This window comes from Callospermophilus lateralis, chromosome 3 (genome assembly GCF_048772815.1).
Source record: "Callospermophilus lateralis isolate mCalLat2 chromosome 3, mCalLat2.hap1, whole genome shotgun sequence".
Lineage (NCBI taxonomy): Eukaryota > Metazoa > Chordata > Mammalia > Rodentia > Sciuridae > Callospermophilus > Callospermophilus lateralis.
In genome coordinates this window covers 104,835,295-104,855,744 of record NC_135307.1, presented here as the reverse complement: position 1 = coordinate 104,855,744, position 20,450 = coordinate 104,835,295, and the positions used below count along the sequence as shown (strand labels likewise).

Here is a 20,450-nt window from a genome sequence, read left to right as displayed (position 1 = left end):
AATTTATTGTACTCAGAACTTTAAATGCCTAAATGCAAAGGAAAATAACTTATAAATATTATCTCATTTGTATCTCACAACTTTCTATGAAAGGCTGGTGATAGTGTCTTTGCTATTTTATATATGAGAACTAGGATTTATAGGTCCTTGCCTCCAGAGCACATTACTGAGCTAATGTCAGACCGTCTAGCTCTTAGTTGGTATGTTGAATTCACCACTTAAATGAGAAATTGTCTTAATTTACACTAATTGCGTAGTACTAGCTCTGAGGCTTGATGTTTTTTTAAGAGTCCCAGATTCAAACTTGAACTCTCTGCTTACACTTAAATATATCCACTTTTGTTTCTAAGAATTGCTTTTCTTGGGCAGTAACTTTTCTTTACACATGTGAGTAGAAAAACTTCTATACCCCACTCTCTGCCTGCCTCACTTCTCTCAATGAAAATGATTTTTTTAAAAGAAATATTAAGTTAGGATCTAGAAGAGATACTAAAAAAAAAAAAAAAACAGAATAACATTTAATTTCCCTTTAGTTATCCCATTCACAATCAGTAGCTTCTCTGTCATTGCATATTTAAAGTACCCATCAAATATTTGAAAACTAATTTACACCATCTTTAAAAGCCATACTCTTCTGTATTTTTAAAAGTATGAGATTTCAACATACAATAGTGATCTTTTTATAACTGCTTAACACAAGGCCAATACTTTGATTATAAAAGAAAATCAAGAAATGACAAAAATAAAAGTTTATCATTTTTTCATTCAAATGTTTAAAAGTTTAGCATTCTGTTTTATATTGTCACATCTGTTTTCCTATGTTATTGAGGGCATTTCTTTTCCTGAGAAGCTATAATTATTAATAATTAGGTGTTTTGGCTTAATTTTACATAAATTTCTTCTGTTTAATAGGGTTTCAAGTTTATTTAATATTCTCCAACACATTCTAAAGAAATTAAGTAGGTAAGTATTTTTGGACACTTTGCGCTGATTTGTCTGATTTTCTTAGGCAAATATTCTTAGAAACTTTGAAAATATGTTATTAACAATCAATGAGAAAAGACTAGAAGTACAAGAATTATTTTGTTGAAGTTGAAATTGTGAAAAATACAAGTAAAAAGATAATGTGATAGTATCTGCTTTAATGAACTTGCAAATATATTTTCTAAAAGGCCATTGTATTGGTTTCCTATTGTCCATATAACAAATTGCCCCTATTACAAGTAGCTTAAAGTAATATGAATTTATAGTTCTCTTTATAGTCCTGAAGACCAGAAATCCAGAATCAGTTTCACTCACTAAGGTCAAGGTGTCAGCAGGGCTGCTTTCTTGTGGAGCTTTTTTTTTCCTTTTCTTTTGATATAGTGTCTTGCCAAATTACCCAGGCTGACTTTGAACTTGTGATCCTCGTGTCTTAACTTCCGAAGTTGCTGAAATAACAGGCTTCCTTCTCTCTTTCAGTTTCTAGTACTCAGCTGTATTCCTTGACTTGCAGCCCTTTCTTCCATCTTCAAATTTCATCACTCAGATGTCTGCATCCAGGTGACACTGCCTTGTCCCTACTATAATAGTATTTTCCTCTGCCTGCTTCCTGTAAGGACCCTGTAATTACATTGGCCCTACTCAAGTAATCCAGGATCATCATCTCAGAATCCTTAATTTAAACTCTTTTGCAGAGCCATTAAAGTTAATGTATTTACAGGTCTGGAGACAGGATACAGACATCATGGGAGACTGTTATTCAGACTAACAAAGTTTTTGTTCAGGACAAAGAAGCCACAGAGAACTAGTAACCAAAGTTTTTAAGTCTGTGGCAAATTTAAGAATATGAATTCTCCAAATGATCATTTGTCCAACTTATATGAATTTTTACTTACTTTCTGTCATGAAAAGAGAAATAGACAACAATTCAGTAGTCTGAACTCAAAGTCAAAATTTCCAAGTTCAAGTTCTAACTCTTCACTTACATTATACAACCAGATGTGAATTTCCTTATTTGTAAAATAATGGTGTCGGGTACAGTAAGTACCTGAGTACTTTTTAGTTCTAAGCAATTACAGTACTTATATATGAAACTTGCCAGATGCTTTTGAATTTTTATTGTCAATCTTATTTCATTTGTTACTATTTTCTTATTTATTTATTTATGGTGCTGGGGAGTGAAAACCTCACACATGCTAGGCAAGCACTCTACAATTGAGCTATATCCCCAGTCCTTATATTAGTTTTCTATCATAGCTGTAAAATATCGGTTTTGTAAAACAACACAAATTATTATTTTGCAGTTCTGTAAATCTTGAGATCTAACTGATCATACTAGGTTAAAATCATAGTATTCACTTGTCTGAATTTGTTTCTCAGTAGTATTTCCCTATGAGTCTTTTCAGCCTCCTTCCACGTTTAAAGGCTCTTGTGATTACATTGGGCCCGCTTGGATAATCCAGGAAAATATGACCATTTTAAAATTAGCTGATTAGTTACCATAGTTCCATCTGCTACCTTTCCCCTTTGCCATGTAAGATAACCAGGGTGTAGGGAAAAAAAAAACAAAACATTTTTAGGAGGCCACTCTTCTGCCTACCAGAGTTGTATGTCTTTATATTTTTTCATGTGCATTGCATTCGTATAGCATGTGTATAATACTTGTCCTTGGAGTGTCTCATTCTCCATAAATTAAATACATTGCTCTGGAGCAGGGCAGGATGGCACAGCTTGGGAGGTTGAGGCAGGAGGATCACTTGAGCCTAGGAGTTCAAAACCAACCTGGGCAACATAGCAAAACCCATCTCAAAAAATATGTATACATTTTTCTGTAAACCAAAGTTTTCTTCATTTTTAGTGATTTTAGTGATTTTCATTAGTAAAATCTCAATCTTTGAAATGTTATTTATTCCTGCTTCTTTATCAATTATTATTTCCTTATATTAAAATGATCAAGAGGAAAAAGTTCTAAAGGATAAGAATAATTTTGGGGACCTCCTTCATCAACATCTATTACTTTTAATTTAAAAAGTTAATGAAAATGGCTGAGTGTGGTGGTATGTGCCTATAATCCCAGAGACTAGGGAGACTGAGGCAGGAGGATCCCAAGTTCAAGGCCAACCTCAGCAACTTAGGAAAGTTCTAAGCAACTTATCAAGACCCTGTCTCAAAATGCAAAAGGACTGGGGATGGAACTCAGGGGTTAAGTACCCCTGGGTAAAATCCCCTGCACCAAAAAATGTTAATGAAAATGTAACTTAAAGATTTGTTTAGGAGATCTGTATAACTGAAGTATGATTAATCTCTTTTTTTTATTAATGTGAGAAAGAACTGTTCCCCTTTGATCCAGAAAATGTGTAATCCCAAGAAAGCACAGTGTATTAATCATCCTATTAGCTCTTTATGGTTATATATTGAATCCCTTAAAGCTTTCTAAGAAAGAAAAGAAAAATGTGGATTGGATGTTTGACATAACTGATTATTGTGACAGTAGAGGATCGTGATTAAGGGTATGGCCTGTGGAATTTGACCACGTGAGTTTATATATAAACCCTACTATACTCACAACTTTGGGCAAATTGCTTCACATCTCTAATTTGTTTATTTATCACTGATGTGGAGTTAATAATTAATACTATGCCTTGAAGATTTGTTGCAGAGGATTTAATGAAAAAATGGATATGGAGCAGTATAACATTTGTTGGCTCATAATAAAAATTCAATATCTGTTGGCTGCTATTGCTACTATTATCTCATAATAATACTTCATATTATATCTTGGTTGTTCCGTCAATAGTTTCTGCCACTTTATTTTAGAGTACTGGACGTCATAAACATGTAACATTAACTTTCATGTCTTTTGTCACTTTTATAATTTAAAATAATTTTTATTATAATAAGATCATTTAACATGAGCTCTACCTTCTTAAAATTCAAGTGTACATTTTAGTATTAACATTAACCTGTGTCTACTTCTATCAGTTACTATCTGTTAATCCTCTACTTCTACCTATTAACTTCTATTACTAGAAATAAATTAGACAGGATATTGAATGATGAAAATGTTGAGAGAGAGATGTTTTCAGTAAGCATCTGTTCTCCATAGATTAGAAAAATAGGCAGATTGTTTTTCTATTAGATGATTGAAATTTTGCAAATTGCCTAAAACATAATAAAAAGAAAATGATCAGATATTCTGAACTTTGTACTAAAGTTCCAAAGTTCCAAAATAATTTAGTTGCCTAAAAGGCATGAAAAGACTTTAAATCTGAAGTCTACTTTTATTGGTCTATTTTATATTTTAGAGGTTGTGGTTCTATGCCTATAATTGTTTTCAGTTTTATTAATAGATTGATCTTCAATGGTGTACTTAGCTTGCAGGAGGGTTCCTACTTGTTGTCTCATGCAGCAGAAGATTCTTCACTCCTGATCTACAAGACCTCTGACGGAAAAGTTACTAGAACAGCATACAATTTGCATAAAACACATTGTGACCCTCCTGGTGTACCTTCTAGTCTCTCAGTTCCTTGGGTCCCATTAGATCCCAGTCTCCTATTACCATATCATATTCATCATGGACGGATACCTTGTACTTTTCCACCCAAATCACTGGGTCCTGCAACACAGCAAAAGGTAAAGTCTTTTTGAAATCAAATGTTCTATTAGATTGTTTATTATTAATTTGTTTAATTCACTGTACTTCAACCTGAGGTCTACATTTCCAAGTTAATTACAACTACTATTCTACAACCAATATCCATAAGCAGGGTAGATAAAGTTGTATGCTCTACCATGTCCAGTCTTTTTGTCAATGGAACTTTCTATTTTTATAAGGTTTATAAACCAACAAAAGAAAATTCTAGCTTGCTTCATGGGTGCATGGGTAAGGCAGCCACATAGTTAAATCTTGATGTTCCTATAAAATAAAAAGTTGTATATGCAATTTTTATTTATGCCCACTCTATTCAATTTTATTAAATATTTGAGACAATTTGCAAAAGAATACATACAATAAAATTATGATATAATTAAAATTGATTGCTAGGATATGGAAAAATTAAAATGTAGTAGTTAATGGAGTGCTTTATTATAAATATAGCTGCAGTATTAATGACTATATTATGTTCTGCTACGTATGTATAACTCAATATTTATTAAATTACACTTTAATGTTGCTCTCTTTATTAAATTCCTCCTAGAAATCTCACTTGAATAATAATTTATTTATCTAAAACCTACAAAGCTGTGGCTAGAAATACTTTCTACCATTTCACTTGTTCTCTGTATATAATTTAAGAAATTTCAATTTAAGTTTAGTTGTAGGAAAATTTTGCTATCTGAATGTTCAGGAGACAAAACCTAGTGTGTTTTCCTTTCTGCTGCCAAAAAACAAAATCTCTGAATCAAAATTACTGAATTTTATATAATCTTTTCAATGTTATTACCCTCAGAGAATTTATCACTTGTGTACCCTTTGAATGTTCTATTCTTTTTTTCCCTTCTATATTTCAGTAAATTAATCTGTAAATGTCCTTAAATCCTTTTGAGAAATAGCTAGAATGCAAATATTGAGGACTTTTTAAAAAACAATTTACAGTGAATAGGGTTGAACACTGAGCTCCTTGTACATTCTTAGTTAACATTGGCCAAGAAAATATAAATATGGTTAACCAGTTGAGATCAGTGAAAGAATGGAGAGGGCTGGAGATGTGGCTCAAGCAATAGCACGCTCGTCTGGCATGCGTGCGGCCCAGGTTTGATTCTCAACACCACATACAAACAAAGATGTTGTGTCTGCCGAAAACTAAAAAATAAATATTAAAAAATTCTCTCTCCCTCTTAAAAAAAAAAAAAGAATGGAGAAAGTTAACTGTTAGCATCTTAAGTTATTTTATCTACAGTTTTGGTTGACTATCCCTAGTTTACATATAATATAAATGGTGGTTTTTATAACCTCTTAAGGAAATAATAATTGAAAACCATTTTTGAAGATCTGTATTCTTTCTAGAAGAATGATTTTCTTTAATTTAGAAACACTGATTATAGTTTCTGAACCATAGCATATAATTCTGTGCAGGGGTTGCTTATTCTTCTTAAGTGAAAATTAATGGTTTAATGTCTGACTTCAAACAACTATAAATAGAAGGATAAATTTATTTGCCCAAGGTGTTTTTAAAAAAGAACTGAGTAATATTTTTATTCTTCCCTTATTGATACAGATTAACACTAGAATAATGTTGAGTACCTTATGTTTTTGAAATACTATCATGATTTACTTTTTAAAAAATGTGGTCCAAAAATGTGCTTTTGTTTCTTTATTATTTGTTCTTTTTAGTTGTACATGACAGTAGAGTGTATTTTGACATACATACGTGGAATAAACTTCCTATTTTTGTGGTTGTATATGATGTGGAGTTACAATGGTTGTGTATTCATATATAACCATAGGAAAGTTAGGTATGGTTCATTCTACTGTCTTTTCTGTTCCCATCAAAATGTGATTTTGTATAACAAAAAATAATAATAATAATTCATTTGGAAAAGGAAAAATTCTCTATGTTCAGGGTTTGATTATGTAAATATATATTTTAACAATTAATTACATGTATATCGCTGAGCACAGCGATATATTTATTTATTTATTTAATATTTATTTTTTAGTTTTTGGCGGACACAACATCTTTGTTTGTATGTGGTGCTGAGAATCGAACCCGGGCCGCATGCATGCCAGGCGAGTGCGCTACCGCTTGAGCCACATCCCCAGCCCCGCGATATATTTATTTGTATTTTTAAGATACTTCATGTATTCAATTTAGGAACAAATATTTAGTGAGTTTAACCAGGACCAGGCTCTTACACAGCCCAACACTAGGTACTATAGACAATGAGATAACCAAACTTAGTTTGAGATTTTGTGTGTGTGTGTGTGTGTGTGTATGTGTGTGTGTGTAAGTCAATAGAACATTTTGGATATAATTATGATATAACAATCTAGCCCAACATTTAGTGGGGATTACCCCCACCTTCCTGCTTTGCTCCTAAGCAGACCATGGAAATAAGACTTTCTACTTTTTTTCTTTCCCTTCAGCTAAGCACCAATAGGGATTTTTTTAGCCTTAGCAGAAATGGGGGAAAATCACAACTTTAAGGAAACTGGGGAAGAAAAAATCTGTATGAAACATAAATCATCTGCATATCCTCTCCATGTACAGACTCATATAGCAAATGTTTTTGCCCTGGTGTGATTCCTTAGACCCTAATCTACTTGAACATAGAACTTAACATCTGTATAGTGCCTTAAGGCACTAACCCTGAAGAGACCCCAGTAGACCTTGTGTCTGCCTCCCTGCTGCATCCAGCAGAGGATATATGGAGGAGTTCGTTTTACTTCCTGTGCTACTTTTGACTTTTGCAGTCTTTTTGCAGCAGCTTCTTACTTCATACCCTTTTCTTCTACAATTTCTGTAATGAGCATTTATTTTACACACATATACCATCTTACAATGGAAGTCTTCAATGCTGACTTTCCTCAAAGATACAGTAGATACAATTAGTATAGTCAGTATATCTTTATAAGAAATACCAGCTATGTAGAGAGTGATATAGATATCTAAAAATCATAGCACTTTCTAGTAGAAATGTTGTAAATGTTCATCAACCTCAGACAGTCTGGCAGATTCAAATCCTTAAGTTTGTCCTTTCTAATCATGTCATTTTAAACCTAAATAAATAAATAAATAAAATTTAAAGGAAAAAAAAAAAGTCCCTTTAAGAGGCAGTAAATAATAGGTGAGGGACACTGGAGTCTGATCCTTTCTCAGTGAACCAGTAACCCATTGAAGCAATACCAGTACTGCTTCTGTTGGGTTTGGAATATGAGAGAGTGCTTGGAGTTCCAATATCACCCTTAGTGTGCCCAAGTATGGGATTCACTAGATAGGATGTGATGAAACAAAGTGTGAGTGGTGGCTGGGGAAGATACAGGCAGATATGGGCAGATTCTGTGGAAATGATTTCAGGTAACACAGCTTTCATCCTTCTCTGTGAGGGCTGGCTTTCTCCTTTACATATTTTAAAAACTTTCTGCCCTCCCTCGTAGTAGCCAAGGAGGTGACAGTATTTCCAGATCTTATTCTTAAACAGGACTATGATTAGCAAGGGATTGGGTCCAAAGAATGACCTTCCTCCCTTACACAGTGAGCTAGAAAAGGAGAGTGAGGAGAATAGTACACATGAAGGTGCAAGTAGCACCACGGGTATCCCCCAAGCATCCTTCTTTCCCTTTGCCCATCCTCTGTATTCCTTTTTTTGTTTTGTTTTTTCTTCTATGTTTATTGTTGTTTTTTTTTTTCTTCCCTCTTGGGCTTTTTTTTTTTTTTTTTGTATCAGGGATTGAACCCAGGAGCAATTCACCACTGAGCCATACCCCCATCCCTTTTTATACTTAATATTTTGAAACAGGGTCTTCTTAAGTTGCTTAAGGCCTCACTAAGTTGCTGAGGCTGGCTTTGAACTTGTGATCTTCCTGCCTCAGCCTCCAGAGCCACTGGAATTACAGGTGTGTGCCACTGTGCCCAACAACTTTTCTTTGTCTCTCCCTCTCTTCCTTATCTTACTGTCTGTCCTTTTTTTTCCATGTAATTTCTTCTCCTTCTTCAGCACCTCTTACTTGCTTATATTTTCTTTCTTTTGCCTTCATATTATTTCTTTTTTTCTCATTTATTTCTTCCTTTCCTGAAGCACAATTAGTGCAAACATATTATTCAAAAGCCCTGTCATTCCCTTTTATTCTAATTGAACATTTCAGCCCCTTCCAAATTTAACATAGTAGCTTTTTTTTTTTTTAAAGAGAGAGAGAGAGAATTTTTTAATATTTATTTTTAGTTTTTGGTGGACACAATATCTTTATTTTATTTTTATGTGGTGCTGAGGATCGAACCCAGCGCCCCACGCATGCCAGGCGAGCATGCTACCTCTTGAGCCACATCCCCAGCCCCAAACATAGTAACTTTTCCATTCACTTATCTATCTTGATCTGAAAAAATTATACTACTTAAAACTATATCAGATTAAAACTTGTTTAGTAACAGTCAACCATGTGACTGGTGACCAAAAATTTAGAAGATTATATCCATGATGATTAGTACATATAGAAATAATACAGTTTACTATATGTAGGTATGTTGTAAATATATTAAGCTATTTTGTTCGTTGCTTTATCTCTTAGGTTGGTGGAACCAGAATGCCTACACGCAGCCGCAGGACTCCAGTTTCCATGGAAACCAAAAGCAGTTGCTTGCCTGCTCAGCAAGTTGAAAATGAAGGAGTAGCTCCAAATAAAAGAAAAATAACTTAAGGACTGTACTATGGAAAATAAAAATTCAGAAGAACCACTTATGTTTAATTTTGAAAGTTTGGGGAGAACATGATCAAAAGATCAGTAGGCAAAGGAGTGTTTTTCTTTTAGCATTCTTAAGAATTTTTAGAGTGCCTTGAAAAAATGCTAGCTATGAGAAATGAGTGTTTCTACTAAAATGGAATGTTTCACTCTTTACCCTTGAAGTTTGAGAGAACCTAGGTACGGTTTCAGATTACCATGGCAGGGAAATGAAGAAAATATTTTTATATTATACCGTTTTCTAAAAATTGTAAACAGGGAAATAACTTTTTTTTTTTTTTTTTTTTAGGAATAACATTTATCGTTATGTATTGTTTAATTTGAGTTATATTGCTGGTCTTTGAGACTAGCTCAAAAGGTTAAATATTACCACTGTCAGAAATGATTATGAGCGTTGTAAACCTTGTTTCTGATCCATTTTGACACTTTTTGTACTGCTATAAAATGATAAGTCATTGAAGGTTAATAAAGGTTAAAAACTTTTTGAAATTTCATTGCAGACACTAACGGTTAAGAGAAAAACTTTCTGCCTCTGAAAAGTCACAAGTTAATGTTTTCATGTTGGGCAACATCAGTTTGTTAAAAGAAAACTTGTTGTATAACAGGTTTGGTGATGAATGCCCCTGCTTCTTGGCACAAATTCCAGATGATTGTTGAAATATGCTACTGGAAGTAGAGATGAGGTATTTTCCAGGAAAAAAAAAAATTCTGTTGTTTAAAACTGACAGGATTAAATGGGATGTAGAGAGCATAAGCTAATTTTTTCCTCATTTATTCTAAGTAATTTAAATTTTATAGGACCATACATTAATTTAAAACCTGGCATAATTTGCTGATGATGTTATAACCACTTTGAATTTAAGAAGGAGCAGAGTTGTTTAATTTTGTAACCCTGTTCTTTAATGTACACTTAAAGTATCAGAAATATGTGTCATTTATAAAATATAAGTTTTATAATTCAAGACAATATTTGCCTTGTTTTTATTACTTATGAGTTCTACACTAATATAAGAAATTTGACCTAAATATCTTCTCACATATTATAAATAACAGTTGAAAATTTTTTTCTTCTACTATGAAGTTTTGTTTTGAATTTATTTTTTTATTGGTTATAAGGCATTTTTATTAGTACAAATTGTTTTGTGTATTTTAATTTATTTTTTATACTTTTATTTATTTCCATGTGATGCTGAGGATCAAACCCAGGGCCTCTCATGTACTAGGCAAGCACTCTACTGCTGATCCACAACCCCCAGCCCGTTTTGTATATTTTAATATATCATTTCTTCATCCTGCCATTATCTTTTATAAAACACTTAGCCCCCCCACTTTTTTTAAACTTTATCACATATTCCAGAAATGTTTTAGTTATGCATCATTTGTCAGCAAGCCAAAGGAAAGGGAGGGATTCCATTGGAATTAGGTCTTTTGAAAAATCTTGTCAATGATTGCTTTAGATCTCTGAGTGCCAGAAAGACTTGGCTTTTGCCATTTTTAACTTGAGTTTTGTTTTTTTTTTTTTTTTCTTCTCTCTTTGGTACTGAGGATTAAACTTAGGGGTACTTTATTACGTAGCTACATCCCCAGTCCTTCCTTCCTTTTTTTTTTTTTTTTTTTAAGTTGGACACAATATCGTTATTTTATTTATTCACCTTTATGTGGTGCTGAGGATCAAACCCAGTGCCTCACGCATGCTAGGCGAGTGCTCTACCACTGAGCCACAACACCAGCATCCCAGTCCTTTCTTTATTTTTTATTTTGAGACAGTGTTTTGCTAAGTTGCTGAGACTGACCTCAAATTTGCAATCCTGCCACAGCCTCCTAAATCACTGGGATTATAGGCTTCTTAGCTCAATTTATTTAGTAGAATATGTGTCTTGCAAGTGATTACTTTTGAATTATGTAAGCTATATATTTGGATAATCCTAATATATAAAGCTAGTTTTTCACTTTCCTTAATGTAACTTCTTAAACATATATTTTATCATGATTTTTATCCTTTTTCTTACATTTTAACATGGAGACTTTATAAACAAGGAAATGACATTGACAATATTAGCAAAGATGTTAAAAAAATCAACCAGGCTCAGTGGCACAATTCTGTAATCCCAGCAGCTTGAGAGGTTGAGACAAGAGGATGGCAAGTGCAAAGCCAGCCTCTGCCATTCAGTGAGGCCCTATCTCAAAGTATAAAAAGGGCTGGGGTGTTGCTCTGTGATAAAGTATCCCTGAGTTCAATCCCCGGTACAAGGAAAAAAAAAAAAAAAGACATGAGGATGTGATGAGCCTGGGCCACTTATAACTCTAGTGGGAAGCATTTAATTTATACAAATGTCTTAGAAAACAAGGTAATTCAATGAGTGTTTGCAGCCATGTGCCATACCATAATAACTATTATTATTATTGTTATTTTGGTGCATCTGGGGATTGAGCTAAACCCACAGAACTTTTTTATGTTTGAGACAGGGTCTCAATAAGTTGCCAAGGCTGGCCTTGAACTTGTGATCCTTTTGCTTCAACCTCCTGAGTGGCTGGAATTACAAGCAGGGACCATCCCACCTGGCCCTTCTTCAACACACAGTAATCTCTGAAAGGATGGAGCACATTTGTTTTGTTGATTGTTAAGTAACAGATACCTAATATTATTGCCTGTCATGTAGTCACTCAATAAGTTAACAAGTTGGAGTCTTCAATGAATGAATACACATACCAAGGATAGTTTTTTTTTTCCTCTGAAGTTCACATTTTAGTGGAAAGCACATTACTTATCTATGTGATAAGGCTCTGATGAAGTAACATAAGAAAGTCAGGCCTAGGGCTATAGCTCAATTGGTAGAGTGCTTGCCTTGCATGCACAAGGCACTAGGTTCTATCTCCAGCACCACCAAAAAAAGAAAGGAAAAGAAAAAGTCACCTAACCAGGTTCTGATAAATAAGGAAGATTTTCTGAGATAAAACTTAAGCTAAGGTTTAAAAAAAAAAGAGTGGGAGTTATAAAGGAAGAATGAAATATTTTCCACAAACAAAGAATGCAGGTTATGCAAAGGTGAAAACTGGCCAGATTGTAGGCTATGGATGTAGGAGGTGAAAGAGAAAATGATAGGAGAGTGACAGACATGCTATGCAAGACATTTGTATTTTTACCTATGCATTGTGAAAACTAGTAGTAAAGTTTAATAAATAACAGTATTGTTGAAAATTAAACTGAAAAACACTACAATAGAAGTTAGGATGCTGTGTTACAGTAATTGAAAACAGCCAGAATTAAAGCAGTAAAAGTGGGAGTGAGCTTGAAAATATATAAGATAAAAAATGACAACTTATTGATATGATTAGTGGAGTATGGCTTCTAGGTTTCTCATGTGGAAAGCTAGGTAAATAATGGTGTTGTTCATTGTGAATATAGGAGAAGTGTGGTTAGAATGGGAAGAAAGTTCAGTTAAAATATCCATTTCTTTTTTTTTTTTTTTTAGAGAGAGAGAGAGTGAGAGAGAATTTTTTAATATTTATTTTTTTAGTTTTTTAGCAGGCACAACATCTTTGTTTGTATATGGTGCTGAGGATCGAACCCGGGCCGCACGCATGCCAGGCGAGCGCGCTACTGCTTGAGCCACATCCCCAGCCCCAATATCCATTTCTTTTAACCATTTCTTCCCCTTGTATTTTTGGTTTGGATGTTATTTTGGTTATCTGCAACCTATTTTGTGAGTAATAAGTTAACCAAAACTTAGTTACTTGATATGACAAGAATTGATTATCTTTGTTTTGCAAGTTAGGAGTCCAGATGCAACTTAGCTGGGTGCCTTTGGCTCAAATCATCTCCTGAGTTGTAGTCAAGCTGTTGACTGGGGCTGAGTCAGGTGAAGACTCAAGTGAACTTGGAGCATGCATATACTTCCAAGAAGGTTTATACATGTGGGGTAGGTGGAAAGCCTTGGTTTCTCATTGGTGGCTGGCTGCAGTGTACATGTACCTCTTTATACATTTGCTTGAGTGATAGCTGGCTCATCCCAGAGTGAGCTGTACTGTGGAAAGACTAAGGAGGAAGCCACAGGGTCTTTTATCATCTTGTCTTGGAGGTCAAACACTGTCCCTTCTTCCATATTTTTCTTTTTATAAATAAGTCACTAAGTCCAGTTTTGAACTCCATCTCTTAAAGAGAAGACTTTGAAGATAATTCCTGAACATCTTTTTTAAACCACCATATGTGCCATGAAAACTTTAGGTAGATAGAAGAAGAATTAGGCTTAGGGTGAAAAGAAAAGAACATTTTTTAAAGGTGAGTTTACTTCCAACATGTTACATTTGATGTAGAAATAGGTGATATGTTATAGGTAGTTGGTAAGCTAAGTCTTGAACTCAAGCAAGAAGCCTCATCAGTACAGATTCAGGAGTCACTGGTGTATCTGTGGTTATTGAAATCATAGCAAAGTGTAAGATGACCCAGCAGAAACAGGTGGAATGAGGAAAGGGCTGTGGATGGAACCACAGGGAAAACCATACAAGTTCATTGAAAGGAGAAGTTTCATTGATGTGGCTAATGAGAAGTCAGACTTATAAACTTGAAGGAATAAGAATGCAAGGTGAAAACAATGGACTCCTTCACTGCCAACTGATCCACAAAACTTGGGAATGGTTTTTGTGATTTAGATTTTTGTCAACTGTAGGGAGTTAAGCAGTTCATTTTTAATTCTTCTGTATTCTGAGTTTGGACACCATGAACATTTTGAAAATATAAAAAACAGTAAGCTTGAGTAAAGATAGGAGAAAGCTAAATTTTTTATTTTTATTTTTTTTATTTTTTCTTTTATTATTTTTTTTTATTGGTTATTCAAAACATTACAAAAATTGCAGAATCACATCGGTTACACATCCACATTTTTACATAATACCATAATAGTAACTGTTGTATTCTGCTATAATTTTTTATCACTGTGCTAAATCTATAATTCCTAGTGGATATGATGTAAAGATATTAAGATGTTTGCTATACACTATATAAGTGGTACTTTTTAATCAAACGCAAAGTATTTGATATGAAGCTTTACAGAGTTTGTCTTTGAGATGTAATGATAAAGGGATTCATTTCATTGATCTTTCCACTTGCTGGGTTCCTTGTCCAGACTATTTACCAAGGTAAATAATGGCAGACACACTGAAAGTATGTATGTGGGGTTTGTTTCTGACCTGCCATGCAAAGTCAAGGCTTAGATCTGTTTCTTGGGTGGGTCTCCAGATGGCTATATTAGAGAAATCAACTAGTCAAGGATTTACCTTTGACAGATGTTAAAAAGTGATCAAGTAAGGGTTTATTATTATTACTATACATACATAGTATAATGTGGTTATTCTCTCAGTAATGGGGTGGAAAATCCTGAGTGTAAATTGATTGCTGTTTTGAAGAACCCTAAAGATTCTATGATAAGTGGGTTGAATTTCTCTTTCCCTTTTCTGAAGAATCGACATTTCTTTGGGGGAAAGGAATCTTTACTACATGACCTATCCTAGGTTTTGATTATCTAAAAATATACAGCACAGAAAAGTGTGTGTGTGTGTGTATGTGTGTGTGTGTCTCTCTCTATATATATAAAATCTTAAGATTCACACTTCAGTAGGGCAAAACCACACAGATGCCATAGGTTTCCAGGCCCTTCCAAGCACTGCATTAACATCTCCTCTGGCTGCCTTTACCACTGTACCTGTTGCCTGCATACTTTTGCACATGAATCAATGTCTACTTGGGTTTATTATCACCTATCAAAACCTTGCCTGCCCTGTATGGAATTGATAATGTATTTTGAGCAATCTGTTGGATGTAATGTATTATATTTCTCTCTGGGAATTTAAAAGTAAATAAGGTTGATTTCTGCTTTAAGGTCATGTGCTAATGTAGTTGAGGAAATAGTTATGCACAATTAATTATGATACAGGGCAGAATGTTCAAGTTACACAGTACAAAGGAATAAGTAAAGGGGATACCCAGAAATGAAAAAAGCATGGTAGAAATGGCCTTTAGGCTCTTTGAAAGACAAGTTGTTGCAACACATAACTAAACCAGTCAGAATCATTCCAGGTGCACTGGGCCTGCACGAAACAATCACACAGAGATAGAGATATACGTTTTTCTTTGGGTTCTGTGTCGGCTCCTCTGACTCAGCTCCCATAAAGGAGGCAAGGTGGGCAAGAAAGCACGCCTCAAACCTGGGTTTTATTGGGGGAGGCCTTTCCATGGACTACTCTATCCCAAAAGGGCAAAAAGGTAGGATTGCAAAGGAATAGGTGAGAGTAACTCAACCCCAGTGGGTGACGCCTACTCCTGGAGCCACGCCTTGTTATCTGAGCTGAGGTAATGCCCAGGTTACTGCGACCTAGTATGGCCATGCCTGAACACAAAAATTCTTTAGAACTCGGCGTATCAGGACTTAAAGGCATCTGCATCCAGGGCAGCTCCCAACAAGTGAAACATCAATGGAGACAAAAAGGAAGTAGAGGATTACTGCATGAAGGAAAGTCATGAAAGATGCTGGTTTTAGGAAATAGCAAATATATAACAAGCAAGGGAGTGGGAGATAAGTTTGGAGTGGTAAGCTAGATCTCAGTTGTAGAAGGTATTGAGTGTTGTATCCAGATAGTCTTACTTGATTTGAAAGCACTGAAACAATGAAGTCTTTTCAAGTAAAGTGTTGTTAGAAGGGTTGCAGTATAACAGATTATTTTGGGAGGAGAAAGATGAATGACAAGTGTTAATTGTACAAATAGGAGGTGGATACAAAAGCATAAATTGGAAAGCTGTTTAAGAGGTAGCAGATAATAGATTGACCTCATCCCCAGAATGAGTATTTAATCGTGTAACATTGTGTCACAAGTGAGAATAGACACTGTGCTAGGTGCTGGGAATATAAAGATGACTTAAAAGACCTTGTTTTCAAGTATTTGTACTTTCATAAAAAGTGATATCTAAACAAGAACCCCCAAAATGTAAGTTTTGTAATTAATTTATGTAATGTATAAGGATTGTGAAGATCTAGGAACTGCTTCTACCACTTCTGTGGTAATACACACCTGGAAAGATAGGCTAGCATGTCTGACATCAAATTGGACTTTTCCTTTATTTTCCCTTCCCTCTTTGCAGAGGATCAAATGAATCCCCTTTCAAACTTCATGTGTTGGAAACTTAATTCCCAAAGCAACAGCACTGTGAGGCATGGGCTTTGGGAGGTGTTTAGGTCATGAGTGGATCAAGCTATTATAAAAAGGACTGGAGGAGCAGGTTTGCCCTCTCCTGCTCTTCTCCACTGTGTAGGCTCAGCATTCATCCTTTCCTTCTCTTCCAACTTCCCCCACATGAGGACACAGTAAAAGAACCATTCTTGTTAGGTGCAGAACAGGCTGATCTATGTTATCTGCAGGGCAGGCTGAACAAATGTCAGCTGCAGGATGGCCCACGCACTCAAACCCCCCTCTGTCTGGTCCTTTATCACCTGTTTGCATCAAAGTTGAACATTCAACCCCCACTCAAGGCTGAACACTCAACCCTCCCTGTGCCAACAAGGAAGCTTGCAGACCCAGAGGCCCCATTAGATTTGGGCTATAAAAACTCCCTCCTGCTGGGCCCCTCTCTCTCTTGCTCTCTTGCTCTCTTGTTCTCTTGCTCTGTCTCTCTCTCTTGATCTCTCTGTCTCCCTTGTGTGCATTCTCTCTCTCTCTCTCTCTCTCTCTCTCTCTCTCTCTCTCTCTCTCTCTCTCTTTTCTCCTCTGTTGCACTGCTGCAAAAAGATCTCTTGGTCGCTCCGAGTGTTGTGGTCACTTTCCTTTCATTGGTGCCGAAACCCGGGAGAGGGATAAAACCCACTTTTGGGTCCCTCTTCCTTCTGAAGTGCCACTCACCAGATGACCTGAACCCATTTTCTCGATTGCCAGAAGTACTTCCACCACCGGCCTTCAATTGGTGAGTTTCCCCTTTCTGGAGTCCTAAACCCAATGGAGGTGTCAGGAGGATTTGACCGTTGATTGTCTGGCAAACCTCTTTGCCCACCTGCGGGGAGGAAAACACCCCACCACAGCCTTCAAGGCCATGATGGCCCTCAGGGACTCCTTCTTAGGGCAGAATACACTCCTAGATTCAAACTTATTCCCTTCCCTTCCCAGCTGGTAGTTTACCAGCAGAGGCTTTGTAGGTCTTCCTCGAAGGACTCTGTAACCTCCAGAGACACACAACAGAGAACTGAACATCAGCCCACCCAGACCTTCATGGTTTCGGTGGCTCTCATAAAGTCCTAGTCCTCTCACCTTCAAGACTCGGCCGCTAGAGAGACGCTTACCCTCCCCTTCCTCTCTCTTCCCTTGTCTCTCTCTTTCCCCTCTTTCTGGCCCTGGGAGTATCCGGCCTCTCCAGGAGGGGTCCCAAAAAGCCTTGGCCAAGGTCTCCCACGGCTCTGGATCTGTCCAGGATGAGAGCTTCGACTGTCAGGATTCAGTGACAACCAAACCCTGCAGCTCGAACCTGCCACTAAGGCACTCCTGATTTTTGGCTCTAGCGGGGATGCCCCTTTTGCCAATAAATCAGTTTCCTCCTTCTCTCTTATACTATCTTTGCATCTCCTTCCCTCTCCCTTATACTGCATTTGCATCTCTTTCCTTCTCCCCTATACTATTTTGCGTCCTCTTCCCTCCTCCTTATACTATGTTTGCGACATGGGTAGTGTGTCCTCTCTGCTGGTCGACTCTCCCCTACAATGCCTCTTGGATAACCTCAAAACCCTCTCCTTGACACCAGACATCAAACCCCCAAAATTGATCAAATATAGCACCCAGGCCTGGCCCACTTATCCCTTAAACAATCAAAACAGATGGCCCCCTTTTGGGTCCCTGGATCCCTCCATTCTAAGGGATCTCTACAATTACTGTGAGCATTCAATAAATGGGTAAAGATGGCTTATGTCCAGGCTTTCTCCTTGCTCCAATCCAATCCTGCTCTCTGCACTTCTTGCAAACCTCTGCAAATTCTTCTAGCCTACAAACCAACACCCACAACCACTGATCCCCAATCTTCTCCTCTGGACTCATCCACTTCTTTTGACCTTGCTGAGGAACCTCCACTCTATCACCTGGCTCAAAAAGGTCCTCACCCTCAACCTTCTGCCCCAGCCCCTCCACGGTCACCTCCACCACCTCAGCAACCTGATTTCTCCCCTCCAATTACTAGATCAAAAACCCAAACCTCGGCTGGTTCTCAGACCATTGACCCCTTACTGAGGTAGCAGTTACTGAAGGAATTCCTCCACCCACTCACTCCTCTCTTCTACTGTCAGACCCACACCGGGTCCCACCAGGTCCTCTTACCAGCTAACCCAAAGCTCAAACGAGCTGAGGAGAGCCCTCAGACCCCCTATCCAAGATCTGGGATAAAATGGCCTTTAAAGTTGCTTTGTCATCACTGAAAACAGGTTACTAAGAATTTAAAGTCCCTTACAGGCTTTTTTTGATATTCACTCCCATCCTGTTCTACTGTTCAAGTTTTCCTTGCTAGGGAAAATCCTATTCTGTTACATCTCTCCTTCCTCATTCTCAGATCCACCTCAGAGCTGCTCTCAGCCCCACCTTCCCGTTTTCCCCCTCCCTACCCAGGCCCACAGAAAAGTCATAACTGACCTTCTCCAGAAATCTTCACCATGGCTGATTTTAGGACTTTCAGTAAAAAAAAAAAATCTCTACAAAAGAGTTTAATGTAGATAAACTTCCTCTTTTCATATTGCCCTGTTTTACTTGGCCACTGGCTGAAAAAATCAGCACTCCAAAAGCTAGACACCCCCCTTACTAGTTTTTCACAAAATATGTGAACAAGACCTCTGGCCTTGAGCTGGGGCTTCACAGAGATGGCTACATTTCTAAGATAAGGAAGTTACCAACTGGGCTCCGTGGTAACAGCTGGCAACAGGGGGAGAAGAGAAAGGGAAGAAAAAGCTCTCCCCCTCCCAAGTTGCTAAGAGCCATAGCCAAGTCCGAATGACACATGGCATTTTTGCCAGAACAGAGTGGTTGAGAGGTGACGCCAGCAAGCCATTGAGATGATAATGGTTATGTTAAGCTGTGTATGTTAGACCCCTGCTGTCCGCCTGGGCCTGCTACTTTGGAGTTCTCGTGGGGAATCCTGGAGAGTTCAAATTGGTTGGGGAAGTGCCGGAGAAGGGATTTCCGGTGGATGGTTCCTGGAGGAGCCCTGTGGTGTTTGGGAGAGTTCCTGGGGAGTGTGTGTGGAATGTGCTGGTGGAGTTCAGAAATGTGCTGGTGGAGTTCAGAAATAAAGTTTGTTCCTGCTTCAGTGGCTCGTGATTTGTGCCCAGCCAGACTGCGGCATCAAGTGTCCTTGAAAAGTTAACTTGCCCAGAACAAACAAACAACAACAAAAAAAAAAAAAAAAAAAAAAAAAAAAAACAACTGCTTTTTGTGAACTTCTGCAGACTCTGAACTTCTGAGCACCACCCCCCTTACATGTTGGGTACAAAATTCTGAAACTACCTAAACTTGGGGTTCAGGGGATTAATTGATTACAACAGAAGCAGTGTGCTCTGAATCTGGCTGCAACCAAATAAAACTGTTTCCCTATATTCGATGCTATCTTAGGTGCCTTGCCTTGTCCATCCCTACAACAATATAATTCTATATACTTAAACATTATTCATATTTTCATGAAATGGTCAACAGATGTGATTAATTTTGTGCTGCAAATAACAAAATATCTCTTATTAAAATGGAATAATTTGCCTAAGTCCAGAAATTTACAAGGATTATTTCAAAATGTGAATAAAGAAGGAGTTAATAGATAGGAAAGAGAAATTAGAAGGTTCTAGGTATGGATTTAATAGAAGGAAAATGTGTTTCTGGATAAGAGAGTCTATTAAGTAAATAAGAGGGTTTAAGCAAGTGATAAAGAAGGTCTGTATACGTTGGCTATATAGGTGTAAGTGCTAAAGAAAGTCTGTGTATACAACTATGGTTAAACAACAACTGTTATTTTACAATATTGTAATATGTTATTTCTTTAAGAGCTAAACTTGATTAATATAAAACA

General features: G+C 36.7%; 1 protein-coding gene across 4 annotated transcripts in view; it reads left to right on the top strand.

The window, feature by feature from the left end:
- Positions 1-10,335, top strand: part of Ice2 (interactor of little elongation complex ELL subunit 2) — a 43,168-nt gene extending 32,833 nt beyond the window's left edge. For 3 of the 4 annotated variants that reach the window (XM_076848615.2, XM_076848612.2, XM_076848613.2), the window contains 3 exons: positions 913-963; positions 4,356-4,614; positions 9,209-10,335. In XM_076848615.2, coding sequence (XP_076704730.2) covers positions 913-963; positions 4,356-4,614; positions 9,209-9,337 — 439 coding nt within the window. In that variant the 3' untranslated portion in view covers positions 9,338-10,335. Of the gene's footprint in view, positions 1-912; positions 964-1,461; positions 1,509-4,355; positions 4,615-9,208 lie in introns of those variants that run through there. The other variant, XM_077109031.1, reaches the window with a different exon arrangement.
- Positions 10,336-20,450: the final 10,115 nt, after the last annotated feature.